Source organism: Cetorhinus maximus, chromosome 30 (assembly GCF_964194155.1).
Source record: "Cetorhinus maximus chromosome 30, sCetMax3.hap1.1, whole genome shotgun sequence".
NCBI classification, from domain to species: domain Eukaryota; kingdom Metazoa; phylum Chordata; class Chondrichthyes; order Lamniformes; family Cetorhinidae; genus Cetorhinus; species Cetorhinus maximus.
In genome coordinates, this window is record NC_135908.1 from 10,058,119 (window position 1) to 10,077,207 (window position 19,089).

Consider the following 19,089-nt stretch of genomic DNA (forward strand, 5'->3'; position numbering starts at 1 on the left):
GGGCTGGAGCCGGACTGGAGCCGGACTGGACTCGGGCTGGAGCCGGACTGGACCCGGGCTAGAGCCGGACTGAACCCGGGCCAAACCCGGACTGAATGTGAGCGAGAGCCGGACTGGAGCCGGACTGGACCCGGGCTGGAGCCGGACTGGACCCGGGCTGAACCCGGACTGGACCCGGGCCAAACCCGGACTCAATGTGAGCTAGAGCCGGACTGGAGCCGGACTGGACCCGGGCCAAACCCGGACTGAATGTGAGCGAGAGCCGGACTGGACCCGGACTGGACTCGGGCTGGAGCCGGACTGGACCCGGGCTAGAGCCGGACTGGAGCCGGACTGGACTCGGGCTGGAGCCGGACTGGACCCGGGCTAGAGCCGGACTGGAGCCGGACTGGACTCGGGCTGGAGCCGGACTGGACCCGGGCTAGAGCCGGACTGGAGCTGGGCTAGAGCCGGACTGGACCCGGACTGGACCTGGGCTAGAGCCGGACTGGACCCGGACTGGACCCGGACTAGAGCTGGACTGGACCCGGACTGGACCCGGACTGGAGCCGGGCTAGAGCCGGACTGGAGCCGGGCTAGAGCCGGACTGGACCCGGGCTGGAGCCGGACTGAACCCGGACTGGACCCGGACTGAACCCGGACTGGACCCGGGCTAGAGCCGGACTGGACCCGGACTGGACCCGGGCTGGAGCCGGACTGGACCCGGGCTAGAGCCGGACTGGACCCGGACTGAACCCGGACTGGACCCGGGCTAGAGCCGGACTGGAGCCGGACTAGAACCGGACTGGAACCGGGCTAGAGCCGGACTGAACCCGGACTGAACCCGGACTGGACCCGGACTGGACCCGGGCTAGAGCCGGACTGGACCCGGACTGAACCCGGACTGGACCTGGGCTAGAGCCGGACTGAACCCGGACTGGATCCGGACTAGAGCCGGACTGAACCCGGGCTAGAGCCGGACTGGACCCGGACTGGACCCGGGCTAGAGCCGGACTGAACCCGGACTGGACCCGGACTAGAGCCGGACTGAACCCGGGCTAGAGCCGGACTGGACCCGGGCTAGAGCCGGACTGAACCCGGACTGGACCCGGGCTAGAGCCGGACTGGACCCGGACTAGAGCCGGACTGGACCCGGGCTAGAGCCGGACTGGACCCAGACTGGACCCGGACTAGAGCCGGACTGGACCCGGACTGGACCCGGGCTAGAGCCGGACTGAACCCAGACTGAACCCGGGCTAGAGCCGGACTGAACCCGGGCTAGAGCCGGACTGAACCCAAACCCGGACTGGACCCGGGCTAGAGCCGGACTGAACCCGGACTGAACCTGGGCTAGAGCCGGACTGAACCCGGACTGAACCCGGACTGGAGCCGGACTGAACCCGGACTGAACCCGGACTGAACCCGGACTGGAGCCGGACTGAACCCGGACCCGGACCCGGACCAGGCTGGTATCCAGCAGCGCAGAAAGTTTCCAAACTCCAGGCAAAAATTGATTGGAAGTTGCAGGATCCAGTCTCCTGCTGTGAAATTTCAGCCTCTGGTGGTTCAAAACTTTAAATATTCTGGCTCACCAAAACCGGGTCCATTACATTATTGAAGAGAGAGAGCAGCAATGTTTATGCTGAGGGTCAGTTCAAACTGTCCAGACTGGCAGAGATTGATGGTGGGAAGGAGCGTGGTGGTGGGGTACAGTAGTTGCTCGAATAGAAAGCCTGAATGGTCTCCCCCTTGTTCCTGTGAATGTCTCTGCTCCTGTCTCTGTCCTGTGGTCAAATCACTGCCCAAATCTACTCATCATGTGACGCCTGTGTCCTGGTCAAGTATCCTGCAAACACTTGCTACCACATCTGAGACTGGAAGAACTTTGATCGGAGGAGGAGTGTCTGCTGTTTGTACAAGGAACCCAACGAGAGTCAATGTGTTCCGGAGAAACAGAAGTTCCCTTCTTAAAACTAAAGACAGGTGAAACTTACAGGGGGCGCGAACGCTGTGTTTTCTGGGAATAAGAGGATGGGGTGGAGATAGGGAAAGGCTTCACTATTATTTCTAAGAATCAATATAAAGTGTTTTCACACAGTGATCAGCGAGTATATCCCTATATGCCTTAATACCTTTGTTAACAAAAATCTATCAATCACAGATTTAAAATTAACAGATGATTTAGCATCAATTGCTATTAACTGATAAGAGTTCCAAACTACCACCCTTCATGGGAAGATTTCACTCCTGAAAGTCTGGCTCTAATTCTTAGGCTGTACCCCTTTTCCCCTTAGTCCTAGACTCCCCAACCAGCAGAAGTTTGTTTCTCTCTAGCTATCAGTTTCCCTCAGTATCTTGAAAACTTTGATCAAATCACCCCCTTAACCTTCTAAATTTCCTGGGAATATAATCCTAGTTTATGTAATCGCTGCTCATAATTTAATCCTTGGTCTCCAGGTATCATTCTGATAAATCTGCACTGCACTGCACTGCACTGCACTCCAAGGCCACTTTATATCCTTCCTAAAATGTGACCCTATGCTTGCTCTAACCACAGTTTTGTATAAGTTCATCATGATTTCTACTCACTTGTATTACAATGCCCCAGGTATAAAAACAAGCATTCAATTATCCTTTTTGATTTTTTTTCCCCCCTGTATCTGTTCATCACATTTTAATGGTCTCCTGTTCTACCCTTTTTAGTTCCAAACTGGATGACCTCGCAATTGCTCACACTGAAATCCATTTGCCACAGTTTTGCCCATTCATTTAATCTATCACTGTCCCTTTGGAATCCCGAGCTTCCATCTACAATGCCGCCTATCTTTTTGTCATTAGCAAATTGGATATGTGGCTTTCTATCCCCATCATCTAAGATGGTTGTTAATAAATATGGAAAACAGTTGAGGTCATTGTGGGACAACACATGCTACCCATTAGAATACCTGCCAATTATCCTTACTCTGCAGCAGCCGGTGAAACATGGCCAATTTGGCTGTGTCTCAATCACCTCAGGACTGGTGTCCACTTCTACAAAGCCCTTATACAGAAGTGGGGATATAGTCACGAGAAATTCTGTTGACTGTGCCCGTGCAGTGGCATCCCAAATGATGAAACAGCCCCTAGAATTACCAGAGCCACGTAGCCCTGAAGATCTCAACTCTCAGCCAGAGCCTGTGTGGAACAATAGCGAGGGAGGTGGAGCGACATGACAAGGAGACTCTCCTTCTGCTCAGCCAATTTCCTAACTAGGTCAATAATTTTCTTCAATTCTGTGACCTTTAACTAACAGTCTCTTTTGGGGGGTTTTGTCAACTGCCTTCTGGGCATCCACATAAATAGCGTCCATAGTCATTTAGTTCTGATGAAGAGTCATATGGACCCGAAACGTTAACTCTGTCTTCCTCCTCACAGATGCTGTCAGACCTGCTGAGTTTTTCAGGCAATTTTTGTTTTTGTTTCAGATTTCCAGCATCCACAGTATTTTGCTTTTATTTTTTTTCCATAGTCATTTCCCTGTCCACTACTTTAATCACCTCTCCAAAAATTCAGCCACATTCATTAAGCATGAGCTACCCAAATCTGCACTGGCTCTCTCAGATCAGCTAAAAAAATTTAAAGATGTTCAGTCACCCTATCCTAATCAATCCTTAAGCTGCCTGAGGCCCAAGCTCTGGAATTCCCTCCCTAAACCTCCACCTCTCTACTTTCCTCCTTTTAACACACTCCTTAAAAACATTACTCCTTGACCAGGCTTTTGGTCATCTACCTTAATATCTGCTCATGTGGCTCAGTGTCATATCTTGTTTTATAATGCTCCTGTGAAGCACCTTGGGGTACTTCATTCTATTAAAGGCACTATATAAATACAAGTTGTTGTTGATTATACACTCCAGTAGTTTCCCTAAAACAGATGTTAGCTTTACTGGTTTATAATTCCCTGGTTTCCCTCCCTCACTTCTGTCGCCAACTGTCTGCTTTTGTTTCTGCTTTGACTTGTTTGAAGGGGGAGAAATGAGGGGATGGCAATAGGGCTTGGTACTATAGGCAGAAGGGAGAGAGAGAGAGAGAGAGAGAGAGGAGGGGGGGACAGCGCAAAAAACAGACTGCAGAAGTGGAGAGAGGGTATATCTTTTTTTATTCATTCACGGGATGTGGGCTTCACTGAGAAGGTGGTGGTGAGCTGCATTCTTGAACCGCTGCTGTCCAAGTGGTGTACATCTCCACAGAGATGTTAGGGAGGGAGTTCCAGGATTTTGACCCAACAACAGTGAAGGAACGGCGATATATTTCCAAGTCAGGATGGTGAATGACTTGAGGGGAACTTCCAGGTGGTGGTGTTCCTATCTATCTGCTGCCCTTGTCCTTCTAGATGGTAGTGGTTGTGGGTTTGGAAGGTGCTGTCGAAGGACCCTTGGTGAATTCCTGCAGTGCATTTTGTAGATGGTACACACTACTGCTACTGTGCGTCGGTGGTGGAGGAAGTGAATGTTTGTGGATGTGGTGCCAATCAAGCAGGCTGTTTTGTCCTGGACGGTGTCAAACTTCTTGAGTGTTGTGGGAGCTGCACTCATCCAGGCAAGTGGGGACTATTCCATCACACTCCTGACTTGTGCCTTGTAGATGGTGGATGGGCTTTGGGGAGTCAGGAAGTGAGTTACTCATCGCATGATTCCTAGGCTCTGACCTGCTCTTGTAGCCACAGCATTTGTATGGCTAGTCCAGCTCAGTTTCTGGTCAATGGTAACCTTCAGGATGTTGATAGTGGGGGATTCAGTGATGGTAATGCCATTGAACATCAAGGGGTGATGACTGGATTCTCTCTTGATGGAGATGGTCATTGCCTGACACTTGTATGGTGCAAATGTTACTTGCCACTTGTCAGCCCAAGCCTCCAGGTCTCGTTACATTTGGACATAGACTACTTCAGTATCTGAGGAGTCGCAAATGGTGCTGAACATTGTGCAATCATCAGCAAACATCCCCATTCTGACTTTATGATGGAAGGAAGGTCACTGATGAAGCAGCTGAAGATTGCTGGGCCAAGGACACTACCCTGAGGAACTCCTGCAGTGATGTCCTGGAGCTGAGATGACTGACCTCCAACAACCACAGCTATCTTCCTTTGTGCTAGGTATGATTCCAAACAGCAGAGAGTTTCCCCCATATTCCTATTGACTCCAGTTTTGCTAGGGCTCCTTGATGCTACACTTGGACAAATGCTGCCTTGATGTCAAGGGAGTCACCTCAGGAGTTCAGCTCTTTTGTCCATGTTTGAACCAAGGCTGTAATGAGGTCAGGAGCTGAGTGGCCCTGGCGGAACCCAAACTGGGCGTCAGTGAGCAGATTATTGCTAAGTAAGTGCCGCTTGATAGCACTGTTGATGATCCCTTCCATTACTTTACTGATGATCGAGAGTAGACTGATGGGGCAATAATTGGCCAGGTTGGATTTGTCCTGCTTTTTGTGTATGGGACATACCTGGGCAATTTTCCACATAGCCAGGTAGATGCCAGTGTTGTAGCTGTACTGGAACAGCTTGGCTAGGGGCACGGCAAGTTCTGGAGCACAAGTCTTCAGTACTATTGCTGGAATATGGTCAGGGCCCATAGCCTTTGTAGTATCCAGTGCCTTCAGCTGTTACTTGAAATCACGTGGAATGAATCGAATTGGCTGAAGACTGGCATCTGTGATGCTGGGGACCTCCGGAGGAGGCCGAGATGGATCATCCACTCAGCACTTCTGGCTGAATATTGTAGCAAATGCTTCAGCCTTACCCTCTGCACTGATGTGCTGGGCTCCTCCATCATTGAAGATGGGGATACTCCTCCAGTGAGTTGTTTAATTGTCTACCACCATTCACGACTGCAGATCTTAGATCTGATCCATTAGTTGTGGGATTGCTTAGCCCTTAGCAATGGTAATGCCATTGAACATCAAGGGGTGATGCCAAACAGCATAAGCATCAAGTAGTCCTGTGTTATAACTTCACCAGGTTGATACCTCATTTTTAGGTGTGCTGCTCCTAGCTTGCCCTCCTGCATTCTTCATTGAACCAGGGTTGATCCCCTGGCTTGATGGTAATGGTAGAGTGGGGGATATGCGGGGCCATGAGGTTACAGATTGTGTTGGGAGTATAATTCTGCTGCTGCTGATGGCCCACAGTGCCTCAAGGATGCCCAGTCTTGAGTTATTAGATCTGTTCGAAATCTATCCCATTTAGCACGGCGGTAGTGCCACAAAACACAATGGAGAGTAAAATCAATGTGAAGGCGGGACATCATCTCCACAATGACTGTGCGGCGGTCACTACCACCAATATTGTCATGGACAGATGCATCTGCAGCAGGCAGGTTGGTGAAGATGAGGTCAAGTATGTTTTTCCCTCTTGTTGGTTCCCTCCCCACCTGCTGCAGACCTAGTCTAGCAGCTATGTCATTTAGGACTCGGCCAGCTCGGTCAGTGGTGGTGCTACTGAGCCACTCTTATTGATGGACATTGAAGTCCCCCACCCAGAGTACATTCTGCACCCTTGCCACCCTCAGTGCTTCCTCCAAGTGGTATTTGACGTGGAGGAACACTGATTCATCAGCTGAGGGAGGGCGGTATGTGGTAATCAGCAGGATGTTTTCTTGCCCATGTTTGACCTGATGCCAAGAGACTTCATGGAGTCCGGAGTCGATGTTGAGGACTCCCTCCTGACTGTATACCACTGTGCCACCAGCTCTGCTGGATCTGTCCTGCTGGTGTCACAGGACATACCCAGGGATGGTGACGGTGGTGTCTGGGACATTATCTGTAAGGTATGATTCCGTGAGGATGACTATGTCAGGCTGTTGCTTGACTAGTCTGAGACAGCTCTCCCAATTTAGGCGCTAGCCCCCAGATGTTAGTAAGGAGGACTTTGCAGGATCGACAGGGCTGAGTTTGCTGTTGTCACTTGCAGTGCCTAGGCCGATACCAGGTGATCCGTCCAGTTTCATTCCTATTTTGTGACTTTGTAGTGGTTCGATACAACTGAGTGCCTTGCTAGGCCATGCCAGAGGGCATGTAAAAGTCAATCACATACCCTATCTATATTTTGAGAAGCAGACTGTGGAAGGAGAATGCAGAAAAAGACAGAAGGGACAGGGAGAGGCAGAAATACAGACAGGCCAGAGGAGGCAGTTGAGAAGGATCTGATTCAGCTTTTCATCAACAATATAAGATATATAATTCTACTATTCTACTTTGAGAAAATAAGAAGCATTCATCCAGCATTAATAATAATTTAAATACAAAAAAACACTTTCAATCAGAGAGTCCAATTTAGAATGTAATTAAACTATTTCTATAAAGGTTACATGCATTTTTCAATTTGCATGTCCAACTTACAAATGAAACAATAAGATTAATGGGGACAGTTCTAAAGCTGAAAAAGCTTTGTTTGTTTGTCTGAAAGACTTGATGTTACACCAGTGTCACAATTAAAAGGATAAAATTCTTCTAGGATCAGCTGTCTGAACCCCAACACCCCATCCGGGCTCCGTGTAGGTTCGCCCAACCCCAACACCCCATTCGGACTGTGTGTGCATCTGTCCAATCCGGCAGTTTATGAATATCATTCAAGACAAATTTTTTTTAAGGTCAGTAAAAAGAGAAGACATCAAACGATGTAGACAAATAAAAGGGAGATCACTGGACACCAGTCAATTTTTATTAGCCAGCAATTAAGTATATTAGGGGGCAGTTAGAGGGAGATTTTTAAATAGCACGAAGGTTATTGCAGAATGGATGTCAATATTTAAGATTAGATTGGGGAGGTGAATGGACACAGAAACAGGGTGGGTAAATATTATAAATATTTGCTATTGTGGAAGGTAAACACCAAACTGATTGGACCAAAAATTTCAGTATTGTATCTTTTAAGTATTTCTATGAAAGTAAATAACAAGGGACATTGAAAGGTGCCCTATATAAGCAACTAGTGTTTCACCCAGTATTTTCCTGTCAACATGTAGCAGCTCAGTATCCTGGCAACAGCCAGACTGATTTTAAACACTATTTGTGAGCCATTACTCAGTCTGTGGCAGAGAGTTCGTAGCAGGCGTCAGCAACATGGGGATAATCATTAGTCTCAGCACTTGAGGAAAGGGTATGAGGCAAAATTCACCCAGGGTTCCTGATCACTATACAGCAACTCCTGCAACAATCCAAGTACAGGGGCACCCAGTGAGTTACAGGCTGGGGCTGGGTGATGGCTTCTCCACCTTATCCAATGATCTGCCAAATCTAGGATGAGGTTTAAATGACCCAAGGTGAGGTAACCAAGAACTGGCAGTTCCCTCAAGGAACCTCAGTGCAGTATCATGGAGGAGGAGAAAAATGTATTTTTGGAAAGGGCAAGTGTTCATAAACTTACTGAGTAAATCAGCATTTGATTGTGATTTCGGGTGAATCGATCGGTGGTGAATGAGTAGTCGTAATGAATCAGAGAAAGCGAGGCACTCAGTATCAACTTCAGACAGCTTCTCTTTGAAGGGAAGAGAGACAAATCTTCCTTTTCTCCTTACAACTCGGGAATGGAATCTCATGGATCACTGGTTGCACAGAAACTGCTACAAGAAATTGCAGTACAAAATGGAAATCTGCATGGTGTGTAGCCAATTACTGCCCCTCTTTCTCCAAATAACTGTATCCCTGAGACATTAGCAGCAAAGTGTTTGTACTATATTAGTTGCCGAGTGCTTAGGTTTCAGACAAGTCTTTGTGAAAAAGCATTTGTAAAATATTTTGAGTAAAAACCAGAGCAGTAAAAAATGTATCAATGACATCAATCTGGCTCTCATAATTGAGCTGGCTCTATGCAAATAAAACACTAGGTTAGTGTACACAGGAAAAAGCCCAGAACAAGCTCATGTGTACAGGACAATGGGGTTACTGTACACCCCAGTGACTACACTGCATACTCCATAGTGTAGCGGAGGGGGAAAATGCACAGATGGGAGGGGGCTGCAGAGGGCTGGACACACAGGAAGTCTCTGCGCTCATCTAACATTATTTCCAGAAGGAATGTTTAAAAAACTCTTATCCTAGTTCCCTTAGCCAGAGGGAAGTTGGGTGTCTAGTGATTAAACAGATTACTGCAATGGGTAACCAGACTGTCACATCAGCAAACTCCACTTCCCTTTTCCAATCTTGTTAAAATCACCAACTCGATAAAAATACATCATTGGTACTTATGATGCTGCACACACACCATTCCCTACCCCCTCCATCCACATTCCCACCCATCTCTCAATTCCCTAAGAGCTTTGCACACTTAACTGAGGATTAAGCATTGACCAATTGTAATGATGACTAATTATGAGCATCTCAATCCACAGACATCTACTGGAGGCATCAGAGAGGTGTCAGCTGTGGCTCAGTTCATAGCACCCACGCCTTTGAATCAGAAGGTTGTGGGTTCATGTCCCACTCCCGGAAACCAAGAACTGTGAATGTACTCGAAAGAGTTGAAAAAGACCCTACTAGAGGCATCAATAGTGCCGTGGGTGCCAGAAAAATTAAATGCTTCCAATTCAAAGGGGTCTTGAATGTATTTCCTTTGTGGGAACAGGAACAGCATGTCCCAATGAGAGTAGGCAGCTGCAGGCTGCATCAGCCCCCTTAAACCTTGGCTGCAATAAATGTTTGAGAGAGAGAGAGAGAGAGATGGAAAAACACTGCATGCAAAATGCAATCAAAAAGACTTTTCAGACAAGCAAACTTTGAAGCCAGAACACCACAAACTTCTGAGAACCAGGGCTCATTGGAAAACCAAACAAATCTGTTGGAACATGCTTTTGATAGCCAATTTACATTGCCTGGAGTTCATACCTCTGGACAAGTAGGCAGGCTTCAACAGGTACAACCAGTTTTCCCAGATAGAAAAATAGTTGAAATTTGCTCAAGTTTAATTTGCTTTGTGAATAGGATGCTCAAAAGTTGAGGGTGTGGTGACGTGATCAAAATTCACTCTTCCTCCCACACTTGCTGTCAGACTATTTTCCTTTATTCATCCAGCAGAAAAAAATCCCTTCCATAGTTAGTCAAACATTCCTCCTCAGCAGTCAGGGAACTGCTGCAAACCAAACAATGCCTTTATACGTTTTCTTTATTCATTGTGGTATTGCCGATTCCAGTTGCTCTTTAGTTTGTGGTGAGCTAGCTTCTTGAACTGCTGCAGTCCATATTCTGAACCACGCGGCACCGTCAGATAGGCAATCCCAGATTTTAATGCAGCATTGCCAATATATGCCTAATTCAGAAGGGTGAGAGATTGCTGCCCTTGTCCTCCTAGGTCACTGGTTTGGAAGGAGCTGAACTCACCATGTGCCGCTGTGAAGAGAGTGGATGGGTTATCAATCCACAGAATTAAATGAACTCTTTCAAACCAGGCAGGTGAAAATAAATCTTGCTAGGAATTCTACCTCTTCCAATGAATGTAATGAATTGCACTGGTGGAGCAGATTCAGCCGTACTCTCACTCATTCTTCATGTACAGCCTACAACCATTACCTCATATTGGATGGAAAAACCCCAGCTGATTTCCTCTCACTGGTCCAGGGCTGAAAAGACAGATTGTTGGATTCCAAAGATCAGTGAGCTCAGCACTGGCCGAGATCAGGGATTTTCTGCTTTGTCATGTACATATACTGCATAGCATTATGGAGTAACCAAGCAATCGCCAGTCTGTGCTTACGTTGGTTACTATACAGATTCACTGCATTGACATCAATAATAGGACAAGAAAAACTAGAAAGGATCTGGTAAATCATTTATGAACTTTATTTTGAAAGTGGAGATCACAAAAGCAGACACAGGAACTGAACTGTTTCTTTCTACTGGTTCTTGAATGCAGTGAAGAGAGACAATCTCAGTTCCTCTGAAAGTACATTAAACGAAAAGTCAAAAAGAATTTAGTGCATAATGAGTAAAGATTACTGACTGCGTGCACAAGGACACGAGTATCTTTATCCAGAATACTAACTGAGCTTAAGCCTATGAGGGCAGGCCACGAGCATGGTAACAGGAATGTAAACAGAACAGAAGATTCTTGTTGCCTTCCAATCAGCTTTGACTGTCAATCAGGAAAGCAGACAAGGTTACTTGGCGCCATTAGGTCACAGTTTCAGGGCAAGGTTCTCTGCCAGCAGTCTCTCTCTCTCACACACACACACAGACACACTATTAGGTGGTTATGGGAGCTCAATAACAATGGAGGGGGAAGGTGGGGGGAGGAGTTTTGTTCTGGCATCATGGTAGGACTGGAGTCAAATACACTAGTGTTTATTATAATATTGTTCCATGCCACTAATAAAATCAATCTCATTGGTAACAAAAGGCAAGCAAAATGGAAGCCCAATCTCAACCCTCTTATTTTCCACCCCCCAAAATTCTAAATGGCTTTGTATTTAGGCCCCACAATTAGTCCATAAAACAAACAGTACTGATCAAGGTAAAGTGAAGCCACCGCCATTCTTTTGTACATGGACACAGAGTTAGTGTTAGTAGGCTAAGTTAGGTCACAATAGATGCAAGGTTATGGTTGGATTAAGCTACCCGTTCCAGTTATGGCATTTATTTTGGCATTTATAAAGTCTGATCTCCGAAGCCACTGCAAGAGGGAAAATTAAAAATGGAGCGTAGGACTGGAAAGTCAACCCAGATAAACAGTACCTGGGGAGACATCTCAGCCAGAGAGAGAGAGAAAACCACATCATGGAGTTCTCTTAAGCAAACAGAGCAGCTCATTGTCATGCAGAGTTCTCGTGAAATGGGTGGGATTCTTTATCCAACCACATCACAGTCCATATTCACAATACTCCTATAATCACCTGTATTTGATGAGAACGTCCTACAAACCTATTTTGCTGGAGAACTTTGCCTCCTTCCCAATGTACCAGCCCTGTAACTGCAATGATAATCACGTTAAAAATAGAAACGCACACAGTGCAATGTAGTTTCAGCAAAGAGGGCGTGCGTTCCAACATTAATCCCTATTCGTGAATTGGCAATTTATCATGGTTTGGCCACAAGTACCAGCAGCTTGGAATTCCCAGGCCAACCATTACTTTTTCTTTGAAAGCTCAATTTCCGGTGTGATGTTGTACAGCTGGGTGGAGCACCTGGTCCTGACTGTGGTGCTCCCATCACTCGGATCCCCAACAAATCTTCCTTTGGTCCTTGCATAGACCTGTAGAAATCAGGTAGTCGAAGGAAAGACAGTTTTTTTGTTTTTTTTTAAAAAAAGAGTAACATGTCAAAATAGCAGTTCTGTCACAGAGGAGAGCAGGAGTTTGTCATCAGGAGAGAGGGGTGGATGCTGTAGTAACAAGTTCAGATAATCCTCCCACTCACCTTCCTCCTCTCCCCCTCCCAAACCCACATATACAACGGGCAAAAAAATCTCAAATCCATCAACTAAATGTGGTTTTCCCACCAATCAATTCATAAGAAAATATATGGAAACTAAAGATTATACTTCAAGATTTATCATAGGAAGAGCAAGAATGAACTGCAGCCATTGAAGAGTGTCCCCTTTCATAGATGATACTGCAGATTCACTTATAGGCTGGAGGTATATAAAAGGCAGCAAGTGTCCACTCAACCCTCAATTCCACTATGCAATGGCTTTTGCTTCTGGTAGGAAAGCTTCCCAGTATTTGATGAGCTGCCAAAAGAAAGTGTTGGTTAGAGGTACAGTATTTCCAAAATAAATTCCCATTTGCAAAAAACTAGAAATTGCAAGGCAGTGAATCCCAGCTCTAAAATACATTGATGTTTCCGCCTGTTCCACAGTTTTCAGTGTCCCCTCCAAGCTGTGCAGCAACCTAAGAAATCCCACTGAGACCACACAAATTGGCCCTTTAGCTAACCACATACGCACAGCATGAAAAAAGCACAAAAGACCTACGCACAGAGGGAAAAAACAAGGTATTTGGTTCTCAGTCTTGTCTTCAAAATTCCCCTACTCTGCTTACAACCTAGTGGGGCTCACCTAGAGTTTGCTATTTAACTTGCAAAATGGCAAACAAGCCAAATTAAATGCGTCAGCTTGCTACTTTCCTTGGCTGCCAGTGTAAATCACGTCATAAAGGGATGGACACGACTCATAGCAAAATTAACATCCTAGCAGATAGGAGCAGGAATAGCCCACATGAGCCTGCTCTGCCTTTCAATATGGTCATGGCTGATTTTCTACTTCAACTCCACATTCCTGCCCTATACCCATATCTCTTGATTTGCTTACAGCCCAAAACAAACTATCAATCTCCTTTATGTATATTCTTAACAAGTGAACACACACAGCCCTGGGTTACAGAATCCCAAAGATTACCAACCAGAAGAGTAATTTCTCATCACAGTCCTAAAATGGCTGACCCCTTATCCTGACACTGTGACCCTAATTCTAGACAGTTCAATAAGAGGCTCAGTTATTGGCAAAGCAGTCTTTCCAGGACAGTGATTGTTTGAACCAGCCAGAAAGTTACTGCAAAGGATCAAGGGTGGAGGAGAGCAAGGCAGGTGTTCGATTCAGAGAAAGCTCATTCACTTGGGTAAAAGTAAACAATTTTCTGCAGACTTTCACTGATTGGCCATCACCATTAAACAGCACTATAACTATCGACTCATTGAGCTCATCTCCAGTGTTGCCCCTTAGTTCAACATCCAATTACATCTTCAATTCCTTTGATTTTATTCCCTGATCTGGTGTATTATGTCAGATGTTTATTTCCATTTGCTCATCCTATTCATCTGACTGTTCTTTAACAACTAGCATATTGAAGAAGCTGTGCTCCAAGTCAGGTAGAGCTCAATGTAGTTTCTGAAAATCGGCAGTCATTTCAGCTCCCTCCTGTCTCTTACCCTCCTATAATAACCACATTCCAGTTTCTCACAATAAGCAGTATCCAGAATAGGATACAAGTAGCAAGCTGTTTTAAGATATGAATTTCTAACCCAGGTCAAGGTAGCTCACCTGTTGCTGAGAGTTTTGAAGAGTTTCCAAATACACAATTATCCGACTTTTGAAGTCTTTGATTTGTTCTTTCTGAAAGTGTACAAAAGACAGGAGAATTAAAATATATAAAAAGTACAACTGTAACCAAGATAACAGCCCCAGTGTCCCCAGCTGACATGGCGTATGGATGAAAACTGTAGCCAGGTTTAACAGAGTCCGCTCAAACCCCTAACGCTGCTTACCTCAAACCGAGCAACCTCCTTCCGAATGGTGATCGAGATCCGCTCAAACTCTCTCTCATATTGTAGAACTTTGGGCTCCCACTAAAAACAGACAGTAGCTAATTAGCATCACTCCAATAATCCACTGACTCTCCCTAGAGGGAGACAGACTCATGATGCACATTGATCCAGAAGCAACAATTGGCAAAGAGATTTTCCTGTACTCAATAAAGCAAGGTTGGGTACTAACTTTCTCTCAGTCCTCTATTCAGTTAGTACTACAGCTACACAGATGATTTCACCTTTGCACAGATTTAGCTGTGGTGGTGGTGGAGCTGTGACTGGTCTTAGCACCCTGTTATTGAAGGTGGAGAAGAGAATAAACCAGATTTCTGCCCAGGGATAACTATCTAGCATTGTCTTGAGAGAACATGCTGGCAAGGACAGGGTTGGGTCTACACCCAGTGCTTGAATAGCCTGACCTCACCTGCCTTAGATGAGAACATGCATTTATACAGCACAGTTTATTATAGTAAACATTGAGTCACTTCACAGGAGCAAACAAAATTTGATTCTAAGCCACCCAAGGAGATATTAGAACAGATGACTAAAATCTTAGTCAGAGGTTGGTTTTAAGGGGCATTTTAAGAGGAGGGAAGCAAGATCAAGAGGTTCAAAGAGGGAATTCCAGAACCTAGGGTCCAGGAAGCTGCAAACACGGCTGCTTATGGTGAAGTGATGAAAATCGGGGCATGCTCAAGAGGTCAGAATTAGAGGAGCGCGGAGTTCTAAGGGCTGGAGGAGATTACAGAGATGGAGGGGGGGTGGGAGGGGCAAAGGGATTTGATACAAGGTTGAGAACTTTAAAAATTGAGGCACTGCTTAACTGACAGCCAATGCAGGTCAATGAACAGAGGGATGATGGCTGAATGGGACTTGGTGCCAGTTAGGATATGGAGGAGCAGAGTTTTGGATGAGCTGAAGTTTAATGAACCGGGAAGCTGTTAACCCCCCTTTCACAATGGAATTGATCTGCTGCACCCAAACAATTGTAGTCTTTCATACTTGGTCAATTATTCCTGCTATGAAGGTAAACTCCTGATGCTGCACAACTCCACTGGTGCAGGTGGACCTCTGGTATCCTGCCCAATTCTTCCCATTAGGGAAACTGGACACCAGCAGGCTATTGAACTGTGGTAGCTGTCACAAGCCAAACCAATCTCACACTCAAGACACTGAACCTCTCACATTCCAGCTGAGTTATTGGGTCGTTATCAGGGATGCTGAGGTTGGTTTCACACTTTAATCTAGTGGCACCAATTTTAACAGCATATGACTGTGGTCAGCTCACTCAACACAGATCAACGATGAAACATGGCACTTTTCTGTTCTCTGTAGTTCAGCTCAAAATTCATCTTTATTTAAAATTCATCTTTTTGCCAGAAGTTACCTGTGGACATTTACAGATTGGAAATAATCCATTATATACTGATCGAGTGTTATTGAGGGCAATGGTGCGATCAAGACCTGTGCCCTGTCCTCAGCAGGTACCTTATGCAAGCTATATTGACAGGTACCCGAAAGCTGCACTAACATTACCCACGCATCAAAAGTTCGACAGGTTATGTAAATATTCCCAAATGCAGATGGCTGAGCATTAAAAGAGTGTCTGCTCATTGGTCAGTAAAAATACAGAATTAACAGACCGATGCCTGCTCCCCCTGTGTGCCCCATACCTCCGTTATCTCATCTTTGGCTTGTTGTAGCTTGTCGGGTTTGTTGGCCCATATGAGTCGAGCTTCGTTCTCTCGTTTCTTCTGTAGTGTAGTCTGAGCATCCTGCCAACGTTGCCATGCTTTCATCCTCTGGTCAAATACTCCCTGCACCAGGACAGCCATATCACAGCACTCAACATCCAGGTTAAAACCACACAAAACTAGCAAACCTTCAATTAGTAAAGCAAGTTCACAACTGGACTGATCAACGCAAGAAGTCCAAGGATCAATTATCAATTACTTCAATGAGGGGTCCAGGGCTCCTTATTCTGATCACTACCCAATGATGCTGAAAAGAGACAGGCTCATGGACCAGTTATAATTATCCCCTATTCTTAAACAGCTTGTTAATGCTCCCTGTGTAGGCAGATGAATAATATACCTTTGGGCAAAGTACTGAAGGGCAGCTTCCAAGTGTGGAGCCATCTTTTTTCAAGAGGGGATAGCAGGTTGGGAGAGAGAGAAAATGGAGAACTTGCACTTAACTGCTATGTCCCCCAAAGACAAGGACTCCCCACATTATTCCTCCAGCAGATGGTTTGGTAATCTCCTCGGATGGTCTCTACCATCAGAGGTACTTTCACCTCCCAAAATAAAGGGGAGGTGAGAAAAAAATCTTAAGTAGACAATTAATTTCTCAGCTGATGAGGCAGATTATACAAACAAAATATCCCAACATGAAAAACCGCTGAGTAATAACCCAGCTACCAGAAAATGCACTAGAGGCTTGGGTTGTTGAGTAGTAAAGCGGCACCATTAGCACCTTCTGATACCCTCACTGCAGAAATCAGGCGGATATAGTCACTCAGCAACTCAGCAAACAGGAAGAAGTCGTTGTTGGCTTGATCCTGGTAAAGTTGCTCAATCTTCTCCTCGACCTCTGCAAGCTGCGACAGTGCACGGGATAAAGCGGTGTGGTCCTCCGAGCTCCCCAGCATGGCAGCACTCTTCGCAAAAATGGCCGTGTTCATCGCTAGCTCTGATGATCAAAACAGAATACAGTCTAAATACAAGCCAGTTTACTGCCTTCACTGACCGCACAGAATGGGGGGGACTGACGTCTGTTTAAATGCTCATCCGCTAAGACTTAGGGACTTAACATCTTCCCCCCACCCCCATCCCCCAACTCCAGTATTAAAATTCACTTCATTAATAGCTCACTTTCATCTACAAAACGAGAAGTGGAACAATCCAGTCTCAAAAACTTCCAAGTTCCTTACTCACTTCTCACGTTTCCTTCCTGCACCAAAAAGGTTATTTCCTTTGGCCTCACAAGAACAACATTTGTGCTGGGGCATAGGGAACTTTCGATTTTAGATAGCTCACCCAAGCATTTTTAAAATAGTTTCTTTTCGCCTGGCCTGGCATAAACAGTTTGCTTACTGCTATGTTTCCGTTACTATGAGAAAGGTCAGAAGTGAGATTACTACCAGCCACTTGATTGTTGCAGTATGAGATTGTACAATAACATTACTACCCATTCTGTCTATACATAGGTCAGAATTCCTTCGCCCATGGTCGACTGAGTGATGGAGTCACAACATTTAGTGATACTATTGACACTGTCTACTGGACGCAGGTTGGTGTGCTGTGCCCTGGGGTAACTGAGCAAGATACAGTTCTACTCTTGTGGTTGAGGAATGGACAGTTGAGGAGCAGCATGAAGGAGGCTGAGTAAAGCCTACATTGTTCCATCAAATACTCCTAGGGCAAGTACAACAAAGTAATGCTCTTCAACTGACCCAAGTGCCTAAACCACAGTCTCCTACTATACTCGAGTACTTTTCCCACAGTTTAACACTCTGTAACCAGCTGTATGCCAATATGATTAGGTTAGTTTTTAAAACTGAACAAACCTATTCATTGCTTAAGTACCTCTGTTCACTGCTTAGGTTCTCTATTCTAAAGAAGAAATAGTTTCAACATGATTCTCATGGTATCTTTTACTTTCAAAACTCCAGATGTTACAATATCCTGAATTTAGGCTGATGAGCAAGTTGCACTTAGTCATATTGCACTGGGGAGGGCGCCATGCTAAACCTGGGTCATGATAAGCATGTTCTTCCAGCTCTCCTTTAGGCTTCAGTGCTCAGGCATAATCACACTTGCTAATGCTGCAACTGAAAAGAAACATTGAGCTCAGTCCGTTAGCATCAATGCATTTGGAGTTTTTGATTAACTTCCTGATGGCAACTAACCAGCCATTCTAACAGCTTCAGGCAATCTTAAACAAAATGCAAATCAGCAACCCTTGTCCACACCCAGCAATGAGGTGGGAGCAGAAACGCGTAATTAACTCCACCCCTCTAATCCATCAAAACAGCACAGTATATTGCGTGCAAGCCACGAGCTACTCAGCCTAGCTAAGGTTATCTACCGGAGCCCTTACAAAACCACAGATCCTACTGCTTCTATAGATGAGCTTTGTCATTCTGACCCATGACACCTCCCAGTTCTCTCCACACAGAAGTTACTTGATGTGTTCATCAAGGGGAAATGTGAACCGACATCATGTACAATACAGATTAGTTTGCAAAATTACGGGATTGCTTTGTGCAGTGTCAAGTTTATGCCAATCCTCCTTTGGTCAAACTCTCTAGCCTCACCTTTTCTGTGATTGACTAGTGTTTCAACAACAACGTGGAGTTTGCGTAACTGCTGGTCTTCATTCTCAATCTCCTGAAACTTCTCTTCAAACCACTGGAAACGGAACAGACAAATATCACATATTGCAAAAGGAAGGAGGTACAAAGATTGAAATAAAGCAGACTCAGCCCACATTCCTCATGCAGAAGCTTTTCAACTGGTCATTGAAAGGCTAGGAAATTATATAAAAACCGCACCAAACAAAGCACGCAACCCCATGTGCAAAAGCCCCCTTATGTATATCACATTAGCAGATAATTTTGCAGTTTTTAAGAATCAAATAGCAAAGATTCTGAGAAACAGAAGCAACAAGCACTCACTTCCTTTAACACAATGCATCGTCAACAATCGACAGATCATGGACAGGACTTGGAGGCTCAGAGAGTCGCTGGTGACAGAAGAATCCTCCCCGCCATCCCCTCACATTGAGAGTCAGGCTGTGTGTGGAGATCAGGAGTAGGACCCTGGAGAATTTTCTCTCCTT

At 45.6% G+C, this 19,089-nt stretch overlaps 1 protein-coding gene across 1 annotated transcript in view; it reads right to left on the minus strand.

The window, feature by feature from the left end:
- Positions 1–10,765: 10,765 nt before the first annotated feature.
- LOC144670063 (sorting nexin-1-like) overlaps positions 10,766–19,089 on the minus strand; it is a 31,595-nt gene continuing 23,271 nt past the window's right edge. The window contains exons 10-15 of the mRNA XM_078532446.1: positions 18,566–18,659; positions 16,733–16,938; positions 15,921–16,064; positions 14,206–14,286; positions 13,982–14,053; positions 10,766–12,673 (exon numbers count right to left, since the gene is read on the minus strand). Of these exons, the coding sequence (XP_078388572.1) occupies positions 12,623–12,673; positions 13,982–14,053; positions 14,206–14,286; positions 15,921–16,064; positions 16,733–16,938; positions 18,566–18,659 (648 nt within the window). The 3' untranslated portion in view covers positions 10,766–12,622. The remainder of the gene's footprint in view (positions 12,674–13,981; positions 14,054–14,205; positions 14,287–15,920; positions 16,065–16,732; positions 16,939–18,565; positions 18,660–19,089) is intronic.